This window comes from Staurois parvus, unplaced genomic scaffold, assembly GCF_062004578.1.
Source record: "Staurois parvus isolate SC_StPar_1 unplaced genomic scaffold, SC_StPar_1.0 ptg000147l, whole genome shotgun sequence".
Lineage (NCBI taxonomy): Eukaryota > Metazoa > Chordata > Amphibia > Anura > Ranidae > Staurois > Staurois parvus.
The window spans coordinates 16,431,097-16,452,419 of NW_028317943.1; the positions used below are offsets into that span (position 1 = coordinate 16,431,097).

At 40.6% G+C, this 21,323-nt stretch overlaps 1 protein-coding gene across 1 annotated transcript in view; it reads right to left on the bottom strand.

The window, feature by feature from the left end:
* Positions 1 to 775: 775 nt before the first annotated feature.
* CCDC107 (coiled-coil domain containing 107) overlaps positions 776 to 21,323 on the bottom strand; it is a 34,320-nt gene continuing 13,772 nt past the window's right edge. Inside the window, exons 2-6 of the mRNA XM_089674092.1 lie at positions 19,472 to 19,662; positions 11,015 to 11,081; positions 7,349 to 7,439; positions 2,644 to 2,753; positions 776 to 1,875 (exon numbers count right to left, since the gene is read on the bottom strand). Of these exons, the coding sequence (XP_089530218.1) occupies positions 1,637 to 1,875; positions 2,644 to 2,753; positions 7,349 to 7,439; positions 11,015 to 11,081; positions 19,472 to 19,662 (698 nt within the window). The 3' untranslated portion in view covers positions 776 to 1,636. The remainder of the gene's footprint in view (positions 1,876 to 2,643; positions 2,754 to 7,348; positions 7,440 to 11,014; positions 11,082 to 19,471; positions 19,663 to 21,323) is intronic.

The window sequence follows — 21,323 nt, forward strand, 5'->3', positions numbered from 1 at the left end:
GGCAATGGAGGCAGAATAGTGCAGTACAGCAAGGATATGATAAAGAAACTGATCTGATAAATTGGTTACTGCACTTAATTAGCACCATTTTTAAATAAAGCTGTAGTTTTTATATGATGATCTATAGCAACAGCCCAATCTTAAGAAATTCCTAAGAAACTGCATAAACCAAGGCCTGGATTACATACATCAGTAAATTGTCAGCTCAATCCAGCAAGAAATCCTAAGTATCTATATTCCCCGGTGGGAATTTGTCCATTCTAGCAGAGCTTCAGCAATGCCATGGGCAGAATGAGCTGGTGCCAGTCCAAAAGAAATATATAAATCTGCAAGATAAGTCAAGCCTTATGACTTTCATTCACCATTACAGATTGGTACATTATCGATTATCCTTTAAGGTACTGGGGCAGCACAGTGGCTAAATGGTAAGCACTTCTGCCTGGCAGTACTAGTGTCATTGGTTCAAATCCCAACCACGGGTTCTCCCTGTGCCTGCATGGGTTTCCTCCGGGTACTCCGGTTTCCTCCCACACTCCAAAGACATGCTGGTAGGTGAATTGGATCCTGTCTAAATTGGCCCTAGTATGTGTATGTATGAATGTGAAAAAGGGACCTTAGATTGTACGCCCCTTGAGCGTTAGGGACTGATGTGAATGTACTATATATATATATATGTATATGTAAAGCGCTGCATAAATTCATGGCGCTATATAAGTACCTGAAATAAATAAATAAAATAATTACTGTTTAGAAGGATGATTTCGTAAAATCCACGTTAAACTTACTGGTAACTTTATTTAACTTTCAGGACAGCAGCTCCTGCCGCCCCTATTAACATTATGTTTGCACGTGTTAATTTGTGTTTTTCAGTAGAGCTGGAGATACTTTGAAAACTGAGGATCTATGGAGAGCAGCCTTCTTTTAGCGATTTGTAGAGCAGCGTTTCCTGTAAATTGTGGGCATCCAAGCTATTTAATTAGAAAGCTGGGAGCTTCTTAGAACCAAAGGCTACTAGCCTATCACTAAATAGTAATAGGCTAGTAAGATCACTAGTACCAATGGACTACTGATGAGGTCAGTAAGCTCACTAGGGCTGATGGGCTATAACTAGGACATAAGTGCAGTCGCTAGTAGAGATGGGCCAACAACAAGGTTAATGAGGACACTCATTATGATGGGCTAATAAGGAGGTACATTGAACAGAAAGAGGTGGACCAGGCATCGGCCCTGAGACATGTCCAAGCTATCCAATTAGAAAGCTGGCTGTTTCTTGGAACCCAAGGCACTTTTTCAGACAAATTAAAGATACATTTACTTTAAATACCAACTTATAAAGTCATGCTTGAGAAATCTGTTGCCCAGAGCATTTACAACTTAAAATGCCCAGTACACAAAAGTACTAAAATACACACTTACTCTACATTCAATTAAAGCATTTCTTGGCCATAAGAAACTGAAAGACTGACAGTCTTTATAATATCATTGTGTTTTTGTTTTTTTTTAGCTCAGATGCTGAAAAACAGCACTTGCGCTTTATTGCACCAATTTATAAAGCATATGAATAACTTACAAAGTGACAAATAAAAGATATATAAAACAAAACAAGGCAAAGAAATACATAGTCTTTGGTGTCATACTAGACATTGCGCTTCCTTAACCCTTCAGAAAGGGTTGCATCAGAACCATCTTCTCCTTCACAAACATCATTCAAAGATGACTCTCCTGTAACAGGATTGTGTGCAGTTACATCTGTGTCCATCGTGTTGAGTAGCGATTCCTCACTTTTACTTTCTACATTGTTTTCATGGACCTCTGACTGTTGAGCCGCAAATGAATGAATAAGGTCTTCAAGGGTATTATCACAGGTTTGGTTAGCTTTGGAAGTTATAGGATTTTACAGAAGAAAAAAAAAATGCTATGATTAATACAATCATTACAGCCATTTTAAAATACAGTAAGTAATGACAGACCACAATAGCCTAGGCTGAACTAACATACTTCAGTTGGAACCTTTGGAAAATTCCACAGAACTCATGCTTTTAAACCCCCTGCCCCCCACCGGAAATATTGCAGTCGCACTATAAGTCACTAATCACTGCTATTACTAGCATTAAAAAAAAAAAAAAAAAAAAATTATAAATATTCCAGTATACCGGTATATACTGCCATTTGTAGGCAATATAACTTGTGCACAAACCACTCAATACACACGCATATTGGGATTTTTTTTTCTCTTTACTAAAAATATGAAGCAGAATACATATCCTAAATTTATGAAGAAATTAGATTTTTTTTTTTTATTGGATATGTTTTATATCAAATAAAAAAATATTTTAAATTTGTCTTTTTGTTTATACCGCAAAAAAAAAAAAAAAAAAAATACAGTGATCAAAAAACATCAAAAGAAAGTTCTATTTGTGGGGGAAAAAAAAAATGGCATAAATTTTATTTGGGTACAGCACTGCCTGACCACACAACTGTCAGTTAAAGTAACGCAGTGCCATATCACATTAAAATAATGACCTGTTGGGGGGTTTGGGTAAATCTGCCAGAGGGCGAGTAGTTATTTAATGAAGATGTCCACTGTTCACTCCATCAATTTTGGTGCTTCTCAACAAAACAATATATGATAAAAAGGCTTACCTGGATTACGAAGAGATGCTTTATCCATTCCACTTTTCTTCATTAACTGCCTGATATATTGCAGCTGATTCATAATTTCACTTTTCTGCTCAACAGCCAATGTATTCACACTAAAAGTAAATGTATTCACTTTTCATTAAGTATTTATAGCATTCTATTTATAAGTAGCAACAAAAGGTATTTTATATGGCTTTTTTTCGCCATACGGCTGTTTAACACCATGTTTCTTTAAAGTGGTAGTAAACTTTTGAAGAAAAAAAAACCAAAACACAAAAAAAAAAAAAAAAAACATCACTTCTCCCTTCAAGTTAATGGCATAATGTGCTAGTATGCATCACATGTCACATTATGAAAGACTTACCTTAAAATTGAAGCCCTCCGGCGGCGCACTGTCACAGCTGACAGGTTTTCCAACTTCACCCAGACTTCATTCCGAGTCGCGGGCTCTAGTCATTTGAACAGATGAGCCGCAGTGACTTCACTCCTGTGCATGCGCATGGGAGTCACGGCCACTGCACAGATCTCATACTCATGCCATCCCTTCAGAGCGCAGTTGCTGGTGACATCACCAACTGCAGAAACCGTGAATATCCCCTGAACGGTGCACATTTAGGAGATATACCTTGTACCTACAAGGTAAGCTTTATTATAACCTACAGGTAAGTTTATACAGCTTATTACAGGTAAGCACTTGTACCAAGTGCCCAAATGGTGTTTACTACCACTTTAACTCAGTAGTATTTCCTAGGTTGTTTTATGTTAAAGTCAAAGAGAAACACTAAAATGCATGTTGGTCCCCCATGAAAAAAAGGCATATTCCAACAGCAGCAACTATACACACCTGTATTGTAATACACAGTATAAATGTGGGGCCCTTGCCCATGGCTACCAAACAGCACTCTATTTCTCGTGGCCTTATTCAATGATGGCTTTTGGTTTTATAGTGAACATGTGCTCCATTTTATCCCCTTGGCCCTGGCACCTCCCAAGCCTTTAAGGTGTTTCAGAAGCTGGGAGGCAGAGCTTATGATCACATGACCGCCATGATTGGCAGTCACTTGATCAGAAAGCTCCCAATCGCAAGTAGTAATCAGGGGCTTTCAGTTAGCCATGGATAACTGTCGGGAACACACAAGGTGTGAACTCTCAGACAGTGGTGTTTATATTTTAGTATGCATGTATATGTGGCCTCTCTGCATTAAGCCCCACTGCCCAAAAGGCCACATATATGCGTACTGTCGGCGCCAAGGAATTAAAGATCTGAAGCAAAAACTGCATCTTAAAGTGTCACTAAAGGCAAACATTTTTTTTAGTGTTGGATATAGAGGAGAGGGATTATAACATCTGTCAGTTTTTATTGCGGTTTATTCTCCCTGTTACCGTAGGTTCACACCTAAGTGTTTTCTGCAGAAAAGCATGTATTTCGTTTTTGCTGCATTTTAAATCTGCCTAGCAACAAGAAAAAAAAAATGCAACAAAAACAAGGCAAAAACGCAGGTGCAGAGATGCAAAATGCAATGCAGAAACTGGTAAAATTCAACCTGCATAGGTGTCAACCTAGCCTGAGGGAGATTCAGCCCCTCTTTGTTCTGCTTACCATTATTGCAGAAAGTAAATAAAAAAATACAAATTCTGGGTTAACATCAGAAGAGGAAAGAAGAGAAATGTTTCAGTGAGTTCTGGTGACACCCTGAGATTCACTAACTTTGCAGGGATTTCCTCTCACTTCCTGTATTGGCTATGGGACAGGAAAAGAAGGGAAATCTCTGCAATGGGACACAGATGGGGAAAAAAGGAAAAAAAAAAATCTGACAGGGGTTATAACCATCCGTTATTCTATCCAAAAAGGAAAAAAAGTTTTGCCTTTAGTGAAACTTTGAGATGATGCCACAGGATGCCAGAAACACATTCTTTGTGCCCCTCTCTGATTTAGTTTCCTTTCATACTGAGGTTTTGCTTTCTCTAACTTCATGGCTAAGCGCTTCCTGGTGCCATTCTTGTGTCCACTGGGCACTAGGATGACAGTTGGCCATGAAGTAAGGCCTTAGTAACAAAGTAAAGTTTCATCAGAGAAGTGCATAGAAGAGCGTTTTCAGACTGGTAAAGATGGTGTCTACCCGTAAGGTTCTACCTATCTATATGAGTTAGTCCTTGCTATCTTAGCAGGTTAATTTTTTCAAATCTTGGGTCGTCAGCTTAATAAACTATGTCATTATTTGGGAAAGCTGAACCCCTCACCCCCTTCACTCAACAAATAAACGGTCTACCACCCTGCTGCATGAGAATGTAGCAGTAAATGTGACTGTACCTGCAGCCGTCTATGCCCAAGAGAGATGAAGCCAAGTCCCAGCTTAATCCAGATCAGTCATAGGCAAATGTACCAAGTACTGAATATTGAATCACAGCAAAAAATAAAAAGCTACAGTATTTCATTAATCTGACTTTTACATTAAATAATTCCTGCCATAAAGCATTTAGTAAGCTATTATTGCCTCCAGCCAATGCTGTCATTGTACAATTAGTGAGTGGATTGGTTCCTGGATCTGAATTGCCTATATACAGTGGAGACTGCAGAGAGGCACAAGACCTGGCTAAAGTTGCTGATATAGCCATCTGCTTCACAAAAGTGTATGCACTGTGGGTATAGAAAAGAATCACCCACTTTAAAATAATCACATTTGGTTGCTTTGCAGCCTGAAGTGAAGACAGACACTGTTTGTTTTATCAAGCTGTATTTACTCGGTGCAACTTATACCATCTAAGTGAACGATACAACACCAACATGTCAGAAAAAAAAAAAAAAAGTCAAAAACAGAATCACTGAGTTGGAAAAAAGATCACCTCCTTGTGTCATTTTGTTGAACCACCTACTGCTTTAACTACAGCCTTTAGTCTGTTGGGATATGTCTCTACTAACTTTGCACATCCAGACTTTGCAATATTTGCCCACTCTTTTTTGGAGAGCTGCTCAAGTTCAGTTAAATTTGATGGTGACCGTTTGAAAATCTGTGGAATGATTTGAAGACTGCAGTCCACCATGGAGTTTAAGTATGGGTTCTGACTAGGCCATGCAAGGACATTCACCTTTTTCTCCTTCAACTACTGTGTTTGGTCATTTTATGGTGTGCTTTGGGTCATTGTCATGTTGGAAGGTAAATCTTCATCCCACTGACAACTTTCTGGCAGAGGGCAGCAGATTCTCCTCAAGAATGTGATGGTATTTTGCTCCATCCATTTTTCCTTCTATTCTGACAAGTTCTCCCGTCTCTGCTGCAGAGAAACCCCCATAACAGGATATTATCACCTCCATGCTATATTGTAGGAATGGTGTTATTATTGATAGTGAGCTGTATTGGATTTCTGCCAGACAAATGGTTTAGTGTTGAGGCCAAATAGTTCAGTTTAGGTTTCATCTAACCATAACACCGGTTTCCACACTGCGTGTGTCCTTTCTTGAGGAGTGGCTCTTTTCCTGCAACCCTCTCATACATGCCGCAGTTATGGAGAATGTGTGACATTGTTGTCACATGAACATGATGACCACTCTTTTCATAAATTGCAACAACTTGTAAGAGTTGCCGTAGGCCTATTGATAGCCTCTCTGACCAGTTTCCTCCTGGCTCTTTTATCCAGTTTAGAGCGACGTCCTGATCCAGGGAAGGTCTGTGTTGTACCAAATACCTTCCACTTCTTAATAATAGACTTCATTGTGCATCTAGGTATTAATAAAGCCCTTGATATTTTCTTGTATCCATCTCCTGACTTGTGCCCGTCCACAACTTTGTCCCGGAGATCTTTTGACAGTGCCTTACCACCTATAGTTAAATTGCTTGCTTCAGTTGCACTACCAGGGACTGAAATGCACCAGGAAAGCTCTTTTCTTGCTAATCAAAATGACCATAGCTGATCACAGTTGAAAGTCAAATGACTGTGTGCCAATGAGGTTATTAACTACACATGACAGTTTACAAGTCATTTTTAAGAGGGGGGGGGGGGGTAATCCTTTTTCCAACTTGGAGATTCTGTTTTTGAACTTTTTCACCCTGAAATGCTAGTGTTATATCTTTCACTTGGATGCTAGAAGTTGCGCTGAGTAAATACAACTGGATAAAAAACAAAACAAAAAAGACCTGTGCCTTCAATTTCAGGCTGCAAAGCAACAAAATGTAAATATTTTAAAAAAAGGGGCGCAATTCTTTTCAATACCCACTATATAGCCAAAACTTTTTTCTTTTTTGGCTAGGAAGGGTTAAACCTACTGACAAGTTATTGTTTACCAAGTAGTACTGGGGAATTTTCCCTTCATTTTCTTCGGTCACAATGGAAATATAGTGGAGATCTCCTAAAGTGAAGTATTTCCTTTCACTTCTTGCTCTGGGGACAAATCGAAATGCTGGATTTTCTCTCACTTTCTATTTTGGTGACATTGGTCACCAGTACAAAACAAAAGGTGAATTTCTCCAGTGGGGATGCAGACAGCAATTAAAAATGTAACCCTTCCCCCACTGTATCAAAAGTGAAAAGGTTTTGCCTAGAGATACACTTTATCAAAAATTATCTTTTCTTGGCAATGCTGTGCATCGAGGTCCCCACATATGTCATTTTAAGGCGCATATTATTGGCTCACTGCTTTTCTCAGTAGTTTTTATTACAACAGGGATGATCAAAGATTGCTATAATGTAGAATTGAGTATGCTGTACTTACCAATTGGATAGTGGGTCCAGTTGTTTGAGTACAGAATTTAACATTTGCTCGGTTTGTGAAAGGTGTTGTTCTAGCTCCATAAGCTGATTCTCTGAAAATTATTTAATAGATAAAAAGCTTTCATACATTATATATACCATAATTAACATTTTTAAAATGAAAGAATAATACTCCCAAGAAATAACAAAATGTAAATACAATATTCATCTCTATAGTGCTGATGACCGCATGGTCGCTGCAAAAAAGAAGGGTTGCTGTTCAGACAGATAAATTGACAGGATGGATGATTCTGCCTTAAAGAGGAGCTTTGGTCTACCCCCCAAAAAAAAATTAAAAGTCAGCAGCTACAAATACAGCAGCTGCTGACTTTTAATTTAAGGACAGTCACCTGTCAGGGATTGGGTGCTGTCCTCACCCGAGCCGATTCTTCAATGGGCTTTTGGTCCACGCACTGGCATCTTAACTAAGGGAAACAGGCTATGAAGTCTTGCAGCTTTACATCTGACTGCGCATGCATGAACTGCACATTCGCGAGCTGCATTTTGTTTTGTGAATCGTCCCGCAGTCTTCTGGGACCCGTGATGTGTACCAGAAGGCTGCAGACAAAGATCTGGGGGATGAACTTCCATTCGGATCACCTAGGCACTCCACGGGGAAGTGGGAGCAGGTACCTGTCAAACCAGGTACCTGTTACATCCCCCCGCCACAAAAAAAAAAAAAAAAAAGTAAAGAATGTTAAAAAGGGAAGGCAAACAAATGGAAGTATGAGCTATTACTGCAGTGTTTACCTTAAAGTTATTTTTATAAGATTTTCATGTCTTTCTAAGCTTGCTCTTTCATAGTTTTGCTATTGTATTAAATAAGGAGATTTTTAGTGTGTACACTGCTCATAAAAAATAAAAGCAACACTTTTAATCAGAGAATAGCATCAAGTCAATTAAACTCCTGGGATATTGATCTGGTCAGTTAAGTAGCAGAGGGGGTTGTTAATCAGTTTCAGCTGCTTTGGTGTTAATGAAATTAACAACAGGGGCACTAGATGAGCAACAATGAGATGGCCCCAAAACAGGAATGGTTTTACAGGTGGAAGCCAATGACATTTTTTTCCTTACTTATCTTTTCTGACTGTTTGACTCTAGCCACTTGCAAAACTAGTGAAAGTGTCACTACTGGTAACATGAGGAGATACCTGGACCCTGCACAGGCAATCCAACTCCTCCAGGATGGCACATCAATACGTGCCATTGCCAGAAAGTTTGCTGTGTCTCCCAGTACAGTCTCAGGAGCAGGGAGGAGATTCCAGGAGACAGGCAGTTATTCTAGAAGAGCTGGACAGGGCCATAGAAGGTCCTCAACCCATCAACAGGACTGGTATCTGCTTCTTTGTGCAAGGAGAAACAGGATGGGCACTGCCAAAGCCCTACTAAAGTACCTCCAGCAGGCCACTGGTGTGAAGGTCTCTGACCAAACAATCAGAAACAGACTTCATGGAGGGTGGTTTGAGGGCCCGCTGTCCTCTAGTGGGCCCTGTGCTCACTGCCCGGCACCATAGAACTTAATTGGCATTTGCCATTGAAAACCAGAATTGGCAGGTCCGCCACTGGTGCCCTGTGCTTTTCACAGATGAGAGCAGGTTCACCCTGAGCACATGTGACAGATGTGAAAGGGTCTGGAGAAGCTGTGGAGAACGTTATGCTGCCTGTAACATCATTCAGCATGACCGTTTTTTGTGGTGGGTCAGTGATGGTCTGGGGAGACATATCCATGGAGGGACGCACAGAACTCTACAGGCTAGACAATGGCATTCTGAGTGCTATTCGGTATCAGGATGAAATCATTGGACCCATTGTCAGACCCTGCGGTGGTGCAGTGGGTCCTGGGTTTCTCCTGGTGCACGGCAATGCCCGGCCTCATGTGACGAGAGTATGCAGGCAGTTCCTAGAGGATGAAAGAATTGATACCATTGAATGACCCCCATGCTCACTTGACCTAAATCCAATAGAACACCTCTGGGATATCATGTTTCGGTCCATCTGACGCCGCCAGGTTGCACCTCAGACTGTCCAGGAGCTCAGTGATGCCCTGGTCCAGATCTGTGAGGAAATACCCCAGGACACCATCCATCATCTCATTAGGAGCATGCCCTGACATTGTCAGACATGCATACAAGCACATGGGGGCCATACAAACTACTGAGTACCATTTGGAGTTTCTGCAATGATCAGCAAAATGGACTAGCCTGCTGCATCATTTTTTCACTTTGAATTCAGTCCTCTGTAGGTTGATCAGTTTCATTTCTATCAAACGATGGGACATCCTTATGTTCCTAACACATTACCCAGTCCATATCTGTATAGATATCCATCGTGAGATTTTTCACCATTGAGACCTGATGTGTTTTCAAACTGTTCCTTTCATTTTTTGAGCAGTGTATATTGTGGACGGGTGGCTAGTACAGGCACACTAACGTACCTGTAAGTTGCAGCTTTTTTCCGGGTTCCAGGCAGAAGAAACAAAGCAATCTTTAGTAAAAAAGCAGCACACATTACATACATTAACACTTGCTAGGCACACAACCCCTTGATTAAAGTGTCAGTGTCAGATTGACTTCAGCAACATATAGTGCTGCGGATGACTGCCATTACTAGTATTAAAAAAATAAATACATTTCAGCATATATACACACCATCATTTGTTGACTATATACTTTTTACACAAATTAATATACTTATTGGTAATGTTTTTTACCAAACAAAATGTAGTAAAATACATTTGGCCTAAATTTATGAAGAAATTGGATTTTTATTTATTGGATATGTTTTATAGCAGAAAGTAAAAAAAGTTTTTTTTTTTTTTTTTATAATAAAAAAGCCCAATGGTAATCAAATACCGCCAAAAGAAAGCTCTATGCATAAACAAATTATATAAATTTTAATCTGGGTATAGTGTTGCATGACCGCACTATTGCCAGTTAAAATAGCACAGTGCTGAATAGAAAAAAATGGCTTGGTCAAGAAGGGGGTAAAACCTTCCAGGAACTTAAGTGGTTAAACACAAGAGGAGTCATATTCAGTGGTATAATGTAATTACTCTTCCTATTGACAACCATTGAGATCAAATATCAGTCTAATAGTAAGTGCATTTTTTTCCCAACTCATAAAACTTGAATTGTAAGAAAAATCTGTAAGGTACAACCACTGCAGTACCTGTATATGTAGTGAGCAGCTACAGGTGTAATCTCCCTAATGAAAACATGCAAAAAGGAAAACCCGACAGGTGTTCTGGCACTTCTCTACTCTAATAAAAAAGTAGTTTTGATGCTGTGGCCCACTGGACAGAATTCCCATCGTATCCTGTACCAATGGGCTAAGCAAGTGAGGGGAATTTTGTCAATAAGGACACAGACAGCAATAAATACCACCCCCTACTCTACCCAAAAAGCTTGCAGAGGTTAGGGCTTCAAAGAATGCTCCAAAGGACTCTTCAAGCTATCACTGGTTGTAAATGCCGCAATTCCTTTGGCATGAAGATGGACATGGAGGCTCTACAAGTGATGGCAGCCATGTAGCTGCCTTAAAGTGCTAATCAAACAGTTAAGCAAACATGATGTGGTTTGTTAATCAAAGAATCCTTGTGTGTAGAACAGGTAACATTTAAAGTACATACCTGTCTCTTTTGCCTTTTTAGCTTCTTCATCCTGTGATTTAGATCTACTGTTTTCATTTGATTTAATCTTAATGGGGATAAAAGCAAAATGAAAAATAAATATTAACCTAAAGAGGAACTTTAGTCAAAAAAGTCCTGCTAGATCACTTTAGGCTGGCCCCTTTTGCATGTATAGCTTTGTAAAACATTAAAAAGTGCCGACACTTAAAATCCAGTAATACACGGTCTCAACCTACTCTGCACATGCTCAGTTGCTCCCTATTTTCCAGCACTGCGCCAAGAATGTAGAGGCCGATCTGCTGACAGCTAAAGATTTACTGCTGCTCAGAAGCTCTGGGCTTCAGCAAAATGGAAGCTTCCGGCAAGAAGGAACAGGAACCATGCTGGAGCCAATTTACAGCTCACACTAATTTTGGTAGCATAATTAACTTGGAATGTACACTGCTCAAAAAAATTAAAGGGACACTTTTTAACCAAAGTATAGCATCAAGGCAATTAAACTCGTAGGGTATCGATCTAGTCAGTTAAGTAGCAGAGGGGGTTGTTAATCAGTTTCAGCTGCTTTGGTGTTAATTAAATTACCAACAGGTGCACTAGATGGGCAACAATGAGACGACACCCAAACAGGAATGGCTTCACAGGTGGAGGCCACTAACATTTTTTTCCCTACTTATCTTTTCTGACTGTTTTTCACTAGTTTTGCATTTGGCTAGGGTCAGTGCTACTACTGGTAGCATGAGGCGATACCTGGACCCTATAGAGGTTGCACAGGCAGTCCAACTCTTCCAAGATGGCACATCAATACGAGCCATTGCCAGAAAGTTTGCCGTTTCTCCAAGCACAGTCTCAAGAGCATGGAGGAGATTCCAGGGGACAGGCAGTTATTCTAGGAGAGCTGGACAGGGCCGTAGAAGGTCCTTAACCCAACAGCAGGTCTGGTATCTGCTCCTTTGTGCAAGGAGGAACAGGATGAGCACTACCAGAGTCCTACAAAATGACCTCCAGCAGGCCACTAGTGTGAAGGTCTCTGACCAATCAGAAACAGACTTCATGGGGGTGGCCTGAGGGCCCACTGTCCTCTAGTGGGCCCTGTGCTCACTGCCCGGCACCACAGAGCTTGATTGGCATTTGCCATTGAACACCAGAATTGACAGGTCCGCCACTGCGCCCTGTGCTTTTCACAGATGAGAGCAAGTTCACCCTGAGCACATGTGACAGACATGAAAGGGTCTGGAGAAGCTATTATTATGCTGCCTGTAACATTGTTAAGCATGACCGCTTTAATGGTGGGTCAGTGATGGTCTGGGGAGGCATATCCATGGAGGGATGCACAGACCTCTACATGCTAGACAATGGCATCCTGACTGCCATTAGGCCTCGGGATGAAATCCTTGGACCCATTGTCAGACCCTACGCTGGTGCAGTGGATCCTGGGTTCCTCCTGGCGCACAATAATGCACGGCCTTACCTGGAGAAAGTGTGCAGGCAGTTCCTGGAGGATGAAGGAATTGATACCATTGAATGGCCCCCATGCTTGCCTGACCTAAATCCAATACCTCTGAGATATCATGTTTCAGTCCATCTGACACCACCAGGTTACACCTCAGACTGTCCAGGAGCTCAGTGATGCCCTGGTCCAGATCTGGGAGGAAATACCCCAGGACACCACCTGTCGTCTCATTAGGAGCTTGCCCTGACGTTGTCAGTCATGCATACAAGCACGTGGGGGCCATACAAACTACTCAGTACCATTCTGAGTTGCTGCAATGAAATTTCAGCAAAATGGACTAGCCGGCTGCATAATTTTTTCACTTTGATTTTCGGAGTGTCTTTGAATTCAGTCTTCTGTAGTTTGATCATTTTCATTTCTATCAAACGATGGGGCAATACCCAGTCCATATCAGTATAGATATCCAGCATGACATTTTTCCCCATTGAGATCTGATGTGTTTTCAAAGTGTTCCTTTAAATTGTTTTGAGCAGTGTATATTCTTTGCTAAATAACATTCTCTCTCAAGCTGTTATGGGTAAAGGTCCACTTTAACTTACCCTATTGATCAACTGCTATTCCAAAACACATCTTTTAAGAAAAGTGGCAGTTTCTAGAGTGTTCACATATTTATGCCATTGCTCACGCTAAATAAGAACCTCTTTTGATTTATGCTTTTCAGAACAGAGGAAGATAAATAACATTGCACATTCTGAACATTCAGAGACACACCTGAGAGCTTTTACAGTTGCTATCGGGCTAATACACATCACAAAAGTCACTGTCTCTTGTAGAACACAACTTTATCAGGCTTGGGAGTGACAGAACGGAAGTTTTTAGAATATCTCATCTTGCCAGAAGCTGAAGGGTAATTTGAAGAGCACTGGACAGTAGCAGGGGCAGATCTTGGCATGAAGTCAACAATACACTCGGGCCTCCTAAGTAAACATGATCTTAATATCTTCTTATAGTTTAATTTAGTTAACAAGATATACATTTCATTATGGTAGTTTTAACAAAATAGTGATTGAAAACATTCTACTTGTTTTAAGCTGGCTAAAAAGACACTAAAAACACAAAAAAAATCTAATGTCCATAGGCTCACATCCATCTTATCTGCACAGTTTCATGTGCTTTGTATGCTAAAAAAAAAAAAAAAAAAAAAAAAAAACCACAGCATTCTAAATCCCACTTGAAGTATAAAATACATCTTTCATTATGAAGATTTACAGTATTTACAAAATGATCACAAAGCTAGGCTGATGTCCTGATCTTTGTTACTGGGAGCAGTTATGATTGGTCATAGTAGGCATGTCAAATTTAAAGGATAAGTTCACCTTTCATAACATATTGCACCTGTAATCAGAGTGTAAAATACTATATTATTAAATAAGCAGACCCCATCCGCAGCACTCTCTGGATCTTTTCCCTGTGCACAATTTTAAAACAGTGTGGCCATGCGGGGCTCCACCCACACGACTGCCTTATTCATTTACAGAGTTCTGTGAATGAGAGAACTACAACTACCGCCAACTGTGACTGACAGCTTGTAGCTCTCAATGAACTATGAGGGTACTGGTGAGAATTCTAGAAGATCATGGATTCTTCCTGCCATTCAGTAACTGCCTGTCCATATGGAGTACAGGCAGAAAGCTACACTGACAGTCTGCAAGAGCCTGATACGGCATCCAGTCTGCTGATAGCAGTTGCAGGCTCCTAATTAAAATAAATAAATGCACATTTTTTTTTTCACCTGTAAACAATATATGCATTGATTATTAAGGTGAACGTAGCCTTTAACCACTTGCCGTCTGGCCGCTGTTTATAAACGGAAGGACGGTGGCACTCCAGGGGCGGGTTACCGTTCATAAAACGGCAACCGCCATTATGGACTGTGTGTGCTCCCTGGGAGCGCGCAGCACCGCGATCCAGTGCCCGCTGTGTCCTCCGGACACAGTGGAACACCGATCGTCGTACGGGACCTCTGTGCGAGGTCTCGATCATGTGATCACATGCAGAGTAGTAAGCAATATGTCACTTCTGACATCATTGCTTACTATGTGTGAAATCTCTGAATGATCACAGAGGTCACATGGTACAAGGCTATTCACAACAGCCTTGTACCATGTGACAAGCCTTGACCAATCACAGCTCACACAGTAGTTCTCAATGGCTGCAAGAATGCAGCCAGAGAGCAGGAGAAATGATTGCTTTTTACAGCCTTTATGGGTGTAAAAGCAATCAGTGTAAAAAAAAAAAAAAAAAAAAACCACCCCCCCAACAAGTAGTACAGTGTCACCACTGTACTGCTAGGGTGACAGTATGTAGAAGAAAATATAAAATAAATAAAATAAAAATGTAAAAAAAAAAGTTTAAAAATTATAAGTTTTGGTTATAAACTAATTTGGGTTATTTTTTTTTTACTATATAGATAACTGAATAAATGTTGGCCAAGATTTATGATAAAATATTATTTATTTGCAAAATTTTATAAGAAAAAAAGTGTTTTATAAAATTTTGCAAATACATTTTTTTTTGGACTTTTTCATTTATATAGCAAAAAAAAGATCCCAGTGGTGAATAAATACCACCAAAATAAAGCTTTATCTGTCTCAAAAAAATGCTAAAAAAAATCATATGGGTACAGTGTTGCATGAGCGCGCAATTGGCATTCAAAGTGTGATAGCGCTGAAAGCTGAAAGTTGGCCAGCACAGGAAGGGGGTAAAAGTGTCCGGACAGGAAGTGGTTAAATGAAGCACACCTACCCTAATCCAAATATGCTTAAGCGCTTTTTGTATTAACATAAGAACTGAAATTAGAACTATGTTGTACACATTATCTATGATATTGGTGGGAGAATACCTTTTCTGAAGTATTCATTTGTAAATGTAAGGAAAAGTAGGTTTTATGACCCCTAGTACTACCAGGCATACCATTTGGTAAAGGTTCTTAAACTGGCAGGTGACCAAAGGACAGTAAAAAGGATGACACATAGGGGTAGATTTACTAAAACTGGAGCACTCAGAATCTGGTGCAGCTGTGCATGGTAGCCAATCAGCTTCTAACTTCAGCTAGTTTAATTAAATTTTGGCATTAAAACCTGGAAGCTGATTGGTTCCTATGCAGAAGTAAGCTTGATTTTGAACTCTCCAGCTTTACGAAATAAACCCCATATAGTCAAAAAAGACCAGTGCAGTTCTGGATATGCACACATTCCTCGCCAGGGAGTGAAACTATGTCAGAGTAAATGGAAGAAACAGTAACCAATGTTCTGAAGCACTAAAAGCAGCCTTTTACAAAGTGGCATATTTGCTAAATAATTTACACTTATTAGAGCTATAAAGTTCAGTTTCTAACCCTTCTAGACTTCAATAATGATTCAAGAATGATTATCATGAACACTCCAAGATGAGGTTTATTACATTTCATTAGGTATTAGGTAGTTAAAGCTTTCATTCAGGTGAAGACTATTACAGGGACTGAATGCATCTTACATGCTCTGTAATTTTCTGCAGCTAACAAGATGCATGCCCTTTCCTCACATTTAGTTCAAACAATATTGTTACAGCCAGGCCACATTACTCTAATTGCACTTCCACTACCTATCAAACACAAATCTAGGCCTCCCAAATCACCCAACTCACTGCAGCCTACACCGACTATCCAAATGTCAATGGAAAAGGGACACTGGAAGATATGATTGCTTCCAACTAGTTTGCAGCTCCTTCAATCACTTTAGAATTTTCTCTGAATAAACTGGTCTGTCTAATCTATTCACTTCAATGTACTTTTTTTTTTCTTTATACAGGTATCGGACTGTGTCCTCAGAATAATCTATAGATAAATAACTGAGACGGAAGAAAAGAGACAGGAGGCGCCCGTCTGAGAGTAGTAATAACACTGTATTTAATAGCAAAGGACTAAAAACACTCACAAAAGAAGTAATAAAATAAGCTCATCTGTGTACATTAGAGATGACCGTTCCTCAAAACGTCCTGCAGGCACCACTGGTGGTTGGTGCAATAGCAGCTGGGCTGATGGAGATGGTGAGAGACACTGTAGTGGTCAATCCTGCAGAGTGGTGGTGTTGTAGAGCCAACCAGGAGCCTAGTAACCAGCGTGGAGCACACCGGCAGGATGTGACATCACAGGAAGAGGAGGGTCAGTGGGGAGGAACATGGGACAGTCAGGCTACGCACTCGGAGCCTCTAGCTCCTTTTATTGACCTGGTAGACCTTGGGAAAGTAGTAGCTTAAAGCAGAGTTCCACCTGAAAAAAAAAAAAAAAAAAATAGAAAAGTCAGAAGCTACAAAAACTGTAGCTGCTGACTCTTAAAATACAAACACTTATCTGTCCCTTGGTCCCGCGTTGCCCTCACCACCGCTGGCTTCACCAACTGTTTTCTCTCCCTGGCGCCGGCATCTTCAGTGTGGTCACCCGGCTGTGACAGCTTGCGACTTCACAGCTGGGTTCCCATTGCGCACGCGCGAGAAGCGCTGCACTTTGTGAATGGCCCCGTAGTCTTTTGGGACCCGTCACGTGTCCCAGAAGACTACGGGGAGGACAACTTCCACTTCCGATCGCCTAGGTCAGGGGTAGGCAACCTGCGGCTCTCTAACTGTTGTGGAACTACATTTCCCATGAGACATTGCAAAATTAACAGTTACAGCTTTGACTTGCAGAGGAGAGCCGCAGGTTGCCTACCCCTGGCCTAGGTGATCGCAGCGAAAGTGGGAGTGGGTAACTGTCAAATTCGGGTACCCCCTCCCCCCCCCAATCCCCAAAGGTGTCAATCCTTAATGGGGAGCAGGGCACAAAGGCTTAAAGCGGAACCTCCCCTTTTGGGTGGAGCTCTGCTTTAAATAGAGGACACTGTCAGGCGTGGAACAACCGTGCTCAGCAGAGATTTAAAGACACAGTAACATGGAAAAAACGCATATCAAATGTGGAACATGATCTCAAAGCACAAAGCTATAAAAAAATAAATAATAAAAAGAGAGCACTGAACCATAAAACAGAAAATTATGAAGAATATTTTGAGAAACGGTCATCTCTCATATACACAGATGAGCTTATTTTATTACTTCCATTGTGAGTGTTTTTACTCCTTTGCTATTAAATACAGTGTTATTACTACACTCAGATGGCGCCTCCTGTCTCTTTTCTTCTGTCCCTGCATACAGACCTGGCTTGCTCCAAGGATGGCTGCCATCTTTTTGTGCTAAAAAGATTCTAGGCAGATTTCCTGAGAGACTCTTAAAAGGGCTTATGGTACAACAATGCTCTTATATACCCTGTTTTAAAGTACCTGTATGCCAATATTGCCATTATCTTTTACTTACTATTTTTTATCCTTTTCACCCATATACTACTTTACTCCTGTGTGCCAGAGTTACTCGATATTTACAGATAAATAACTGGACTACTGGCAGACCATTTTACATTCCACTGAGGCTGCCTCCAGTCCTATGTATTGTCAGTTTCGGGGAATGGCTTTTCTACAAAAAGAAGACATACCAGCCTTTTCTAACCTTTTTACCCCAGAGAAACCCCTAAAATAATTTTCAGGTATTGGGGAATCCTTACTAAAGCCAATTTATCGGGGCAATGATAAAAAAAAAAGCCCCTAACATTAGTGATCAGTAGGAAGAAAGCAAACTAAAGGCTTCATGCACACAGGATGTCAAAAACGCTGCTTTTACAGGCATTTGACTTTTTCCTGCCTCTAAATGCCCCTCTATATTAGCCTACCTGTGTGCACACATAGGCGTTTAAAGGCAGTAAAAAAAAAAAATCACTTGCATGTTCAGCAGAAGAGTTAAGAAGGATAAAAAAAAGAAAAAAAAAAAGCACCAAGTGCACAAAAACGTGTTTTACTGCTAGACGCATGTAGGCATTCAAGTAGCTGAATAAATTATTATTCTTGCCAACAGAATGCATTACTGTCAAACATGCACATAAACACACATGCAAAAATGCAACTTTAGGTGCATTTTTAAAGCCACGGTTTCCTCCCCAGTGCAGTCTTAGATGGAACCTAGGTGAGAGACATACAAATAAAGCCCAACTCTTGCCTGATTGGGCCCCCAGCTCAGGAAAAAAAATGCTCCTGCTCTATTTTCTGTACCATATAAAACTGTAACCCATTCTGAAGATGTTTGGGGGGTGCAATTTAAAATGAAAAGCAACGCACTGCACCCTGCTTTGTGCGCTAACATGTACTGCAATGCAACAGTGTGAATGAGCCCGAACATTTTTTTTTTTTTTTTTTAAGCATTTGCAGCTAAAAATGTTATTACCAAATGAATAAAAACTGACTGTGGGAAGCATTCCATTCAGTGTTATAGGTATTTTCCAACCTGTTACTCACACTTTTGCTTTTGACTGGTAATAAAACTCGTTTACATGGGAGACTTAGAAAAACAAAGACTGCTGTGTTAAATCCAGTGACAGTTAATTTTTAATCATACCCACTTTCCTTTTCAACTCCTAAAATATGTGTATACTACATACCAACAGCTACAACATACAGGAACCCAACCACCTGTTCTGGCTGTTGACCACAAACTCCAAGTGCTCGTGCCCAAGGGTTATGCTGTTGCTGGGCCTCTAGTGGATCTGACATGCACAATTTACAAGGGGGAAGCCATATGGAGTTCATCTTCCCTACAGCCACTTGCCTAAACAAAAGTGCTGGAATGCACGTTTATCCCAATCCTGGGTTACAAATGTGTGAGTATGCATCTGATCAGCACCGAAGGAATGTTGTAGGGCCCACAGATGTACAACAGCCAGTGTCACCGCTCTACAAAAAGGGAAACAGCTTCTTCAATGCAAAGGCAGATCCACAGCGGTATCATGACAGGGAGTGACTGATCAAACCCATGGACATTGTAAATGTGTCTATGTATGTTTTATTTTTCATTTACAGCATCCTACCTGTCCAAATCATTATTCAGATACTTACTTTAGTAAATTTGTAAGCTGCAAAAAGTGCCACTCCCACGGCATACAGGGGCATAAGAGCGAATGCCATGCTTCGACTTTCCCCTGTCCTCTCTGACTTCAGCTCTTGTTCCATTGCACTTTTAATATGATCCGCGTTAACAAAGCCCTTTTCTGATCCAGCCCGATGCCTGTTCCTTTTAGCAGGACTCTCTGGAAACATTTAAATCAACACTGTGAAAATCCAGACTAAAATGTTTGGAAGGTAAAATGTACCCTTTAACACTAACCATCAGCAATTACAGTTCATGCAATGGAAAGAATGCTGTATAATCAACATACCAAGATCCAGAATCTGTGAAATGTCTGCAGCAACTTGGTACTTTGCCACATCCGAGAGAAGTCCCAGGCTATGTAATGTTTGAAAAGAAAGAACTATAGCGGCAAAGTACTATTGTATCATTACACATCCATAAAAAGAAAAAAAAGGAGCCTGTTAATGACCATGTATTTCATTTTGACAAAACCTGAACTTGAGGAATTCAGCCACCTTCTAAAATGTTACTAGGGGTTACATCCAACCAGGTGCATGCAACCTCGTGGACTTAGCTGTTTGAATTAGAATTGTAATTTTTGCTTAGTACTGACTGATGCTTAATAGGCTCATAAAATCTCAGTAAAAGGGAACCGGACTTAAAATATTATAAAATTACCGTATTTTTCACTCCATAAGACGCACTTTTTTCCTCCAAAAAAAGGGGGGGGGGGGGAATGTCAGAGCATCTTATGGAGCGGCCAGTCTGGTATTTCCACCATGTCAGAATACCGGGCCAGCCACTCAGCTTCTCTGTAGCAAGACCTTACCTGTTCCTCGGTCCAGCGCTATACAGTCTTCCCGCGCCAGCAGCTGTGACAGCCGGGTGCCCACTGCGCTTTGTGAATGGCCCGGCACGACAGGTCCCAGAAGACGCCAGCCATTCACAAAGCACAGTCCTTCTCGCGCATGTGCAGTGGGCACATGGCTGTCAGCCGAGTGCCCACACTAAAGGGAGGACAACTCCATGGAAGTGGGAGCGGGTACCTGTCAAATTCAGGTACCAGCTCCCCCTTCCACCCTAAAGGTCCGCAGTCTCCTGGTCATCCCCTGTACTGTGTCCGCAGTCTCCTGGTCATCCCCTGTACTGTGTCCGCAGTCTCCTGGTCATCCCCTGTACTGTGTCCGCAGTCTCCTGGTCATCCCCTGTACTGTCTGCAGTCCATTTGTTCAGAATATTTTTTTTCTTGGTTTTCACCTCTAAAACCTAGGTGCGTCTTATGGAGCAAAAAATACGGTATGTGATATAAAGTTTTTTTACTGTTACTTGTTGGTTACTTTAACTAGAAAAGTAAATTATTCATGGTTAACTCTAAACAGATAACCTGTAGTGGCTTTGACCGTGTTGTCTATGGAAAATTTAGGGTACCGAAGTTTGTCATTTTACAGTCATCAACACATTCAAAGCTTTACATGCTGGATAACCATTTACTTGGTGTAACCGCATCTTTTATATTTTACCAAAAACTAGGAAATATATTGTGTTTTTGTGCCCTAAATTTCCTTAAATGTACTGTATTTTTTTTTACTGATTGTTCACTTGATTAACCACTGTACAAATATTATGTGACAAAAATTTGAAACTACCACTATTTTATTCTCCATGAGCTCTACTTTTAGAAAATATATAGTGTTCGTGGATTTAACTAATCTTTATGCTTACAAAAAAAAAAAAGACATAAAAACTACTGTCTCTGGTGCAATGTCCCAAGATGGTGTAAACTAACAACTACTGTGCCAATATGTCCATTATCTTCCTTGCATGCACTGGTTAAATGAA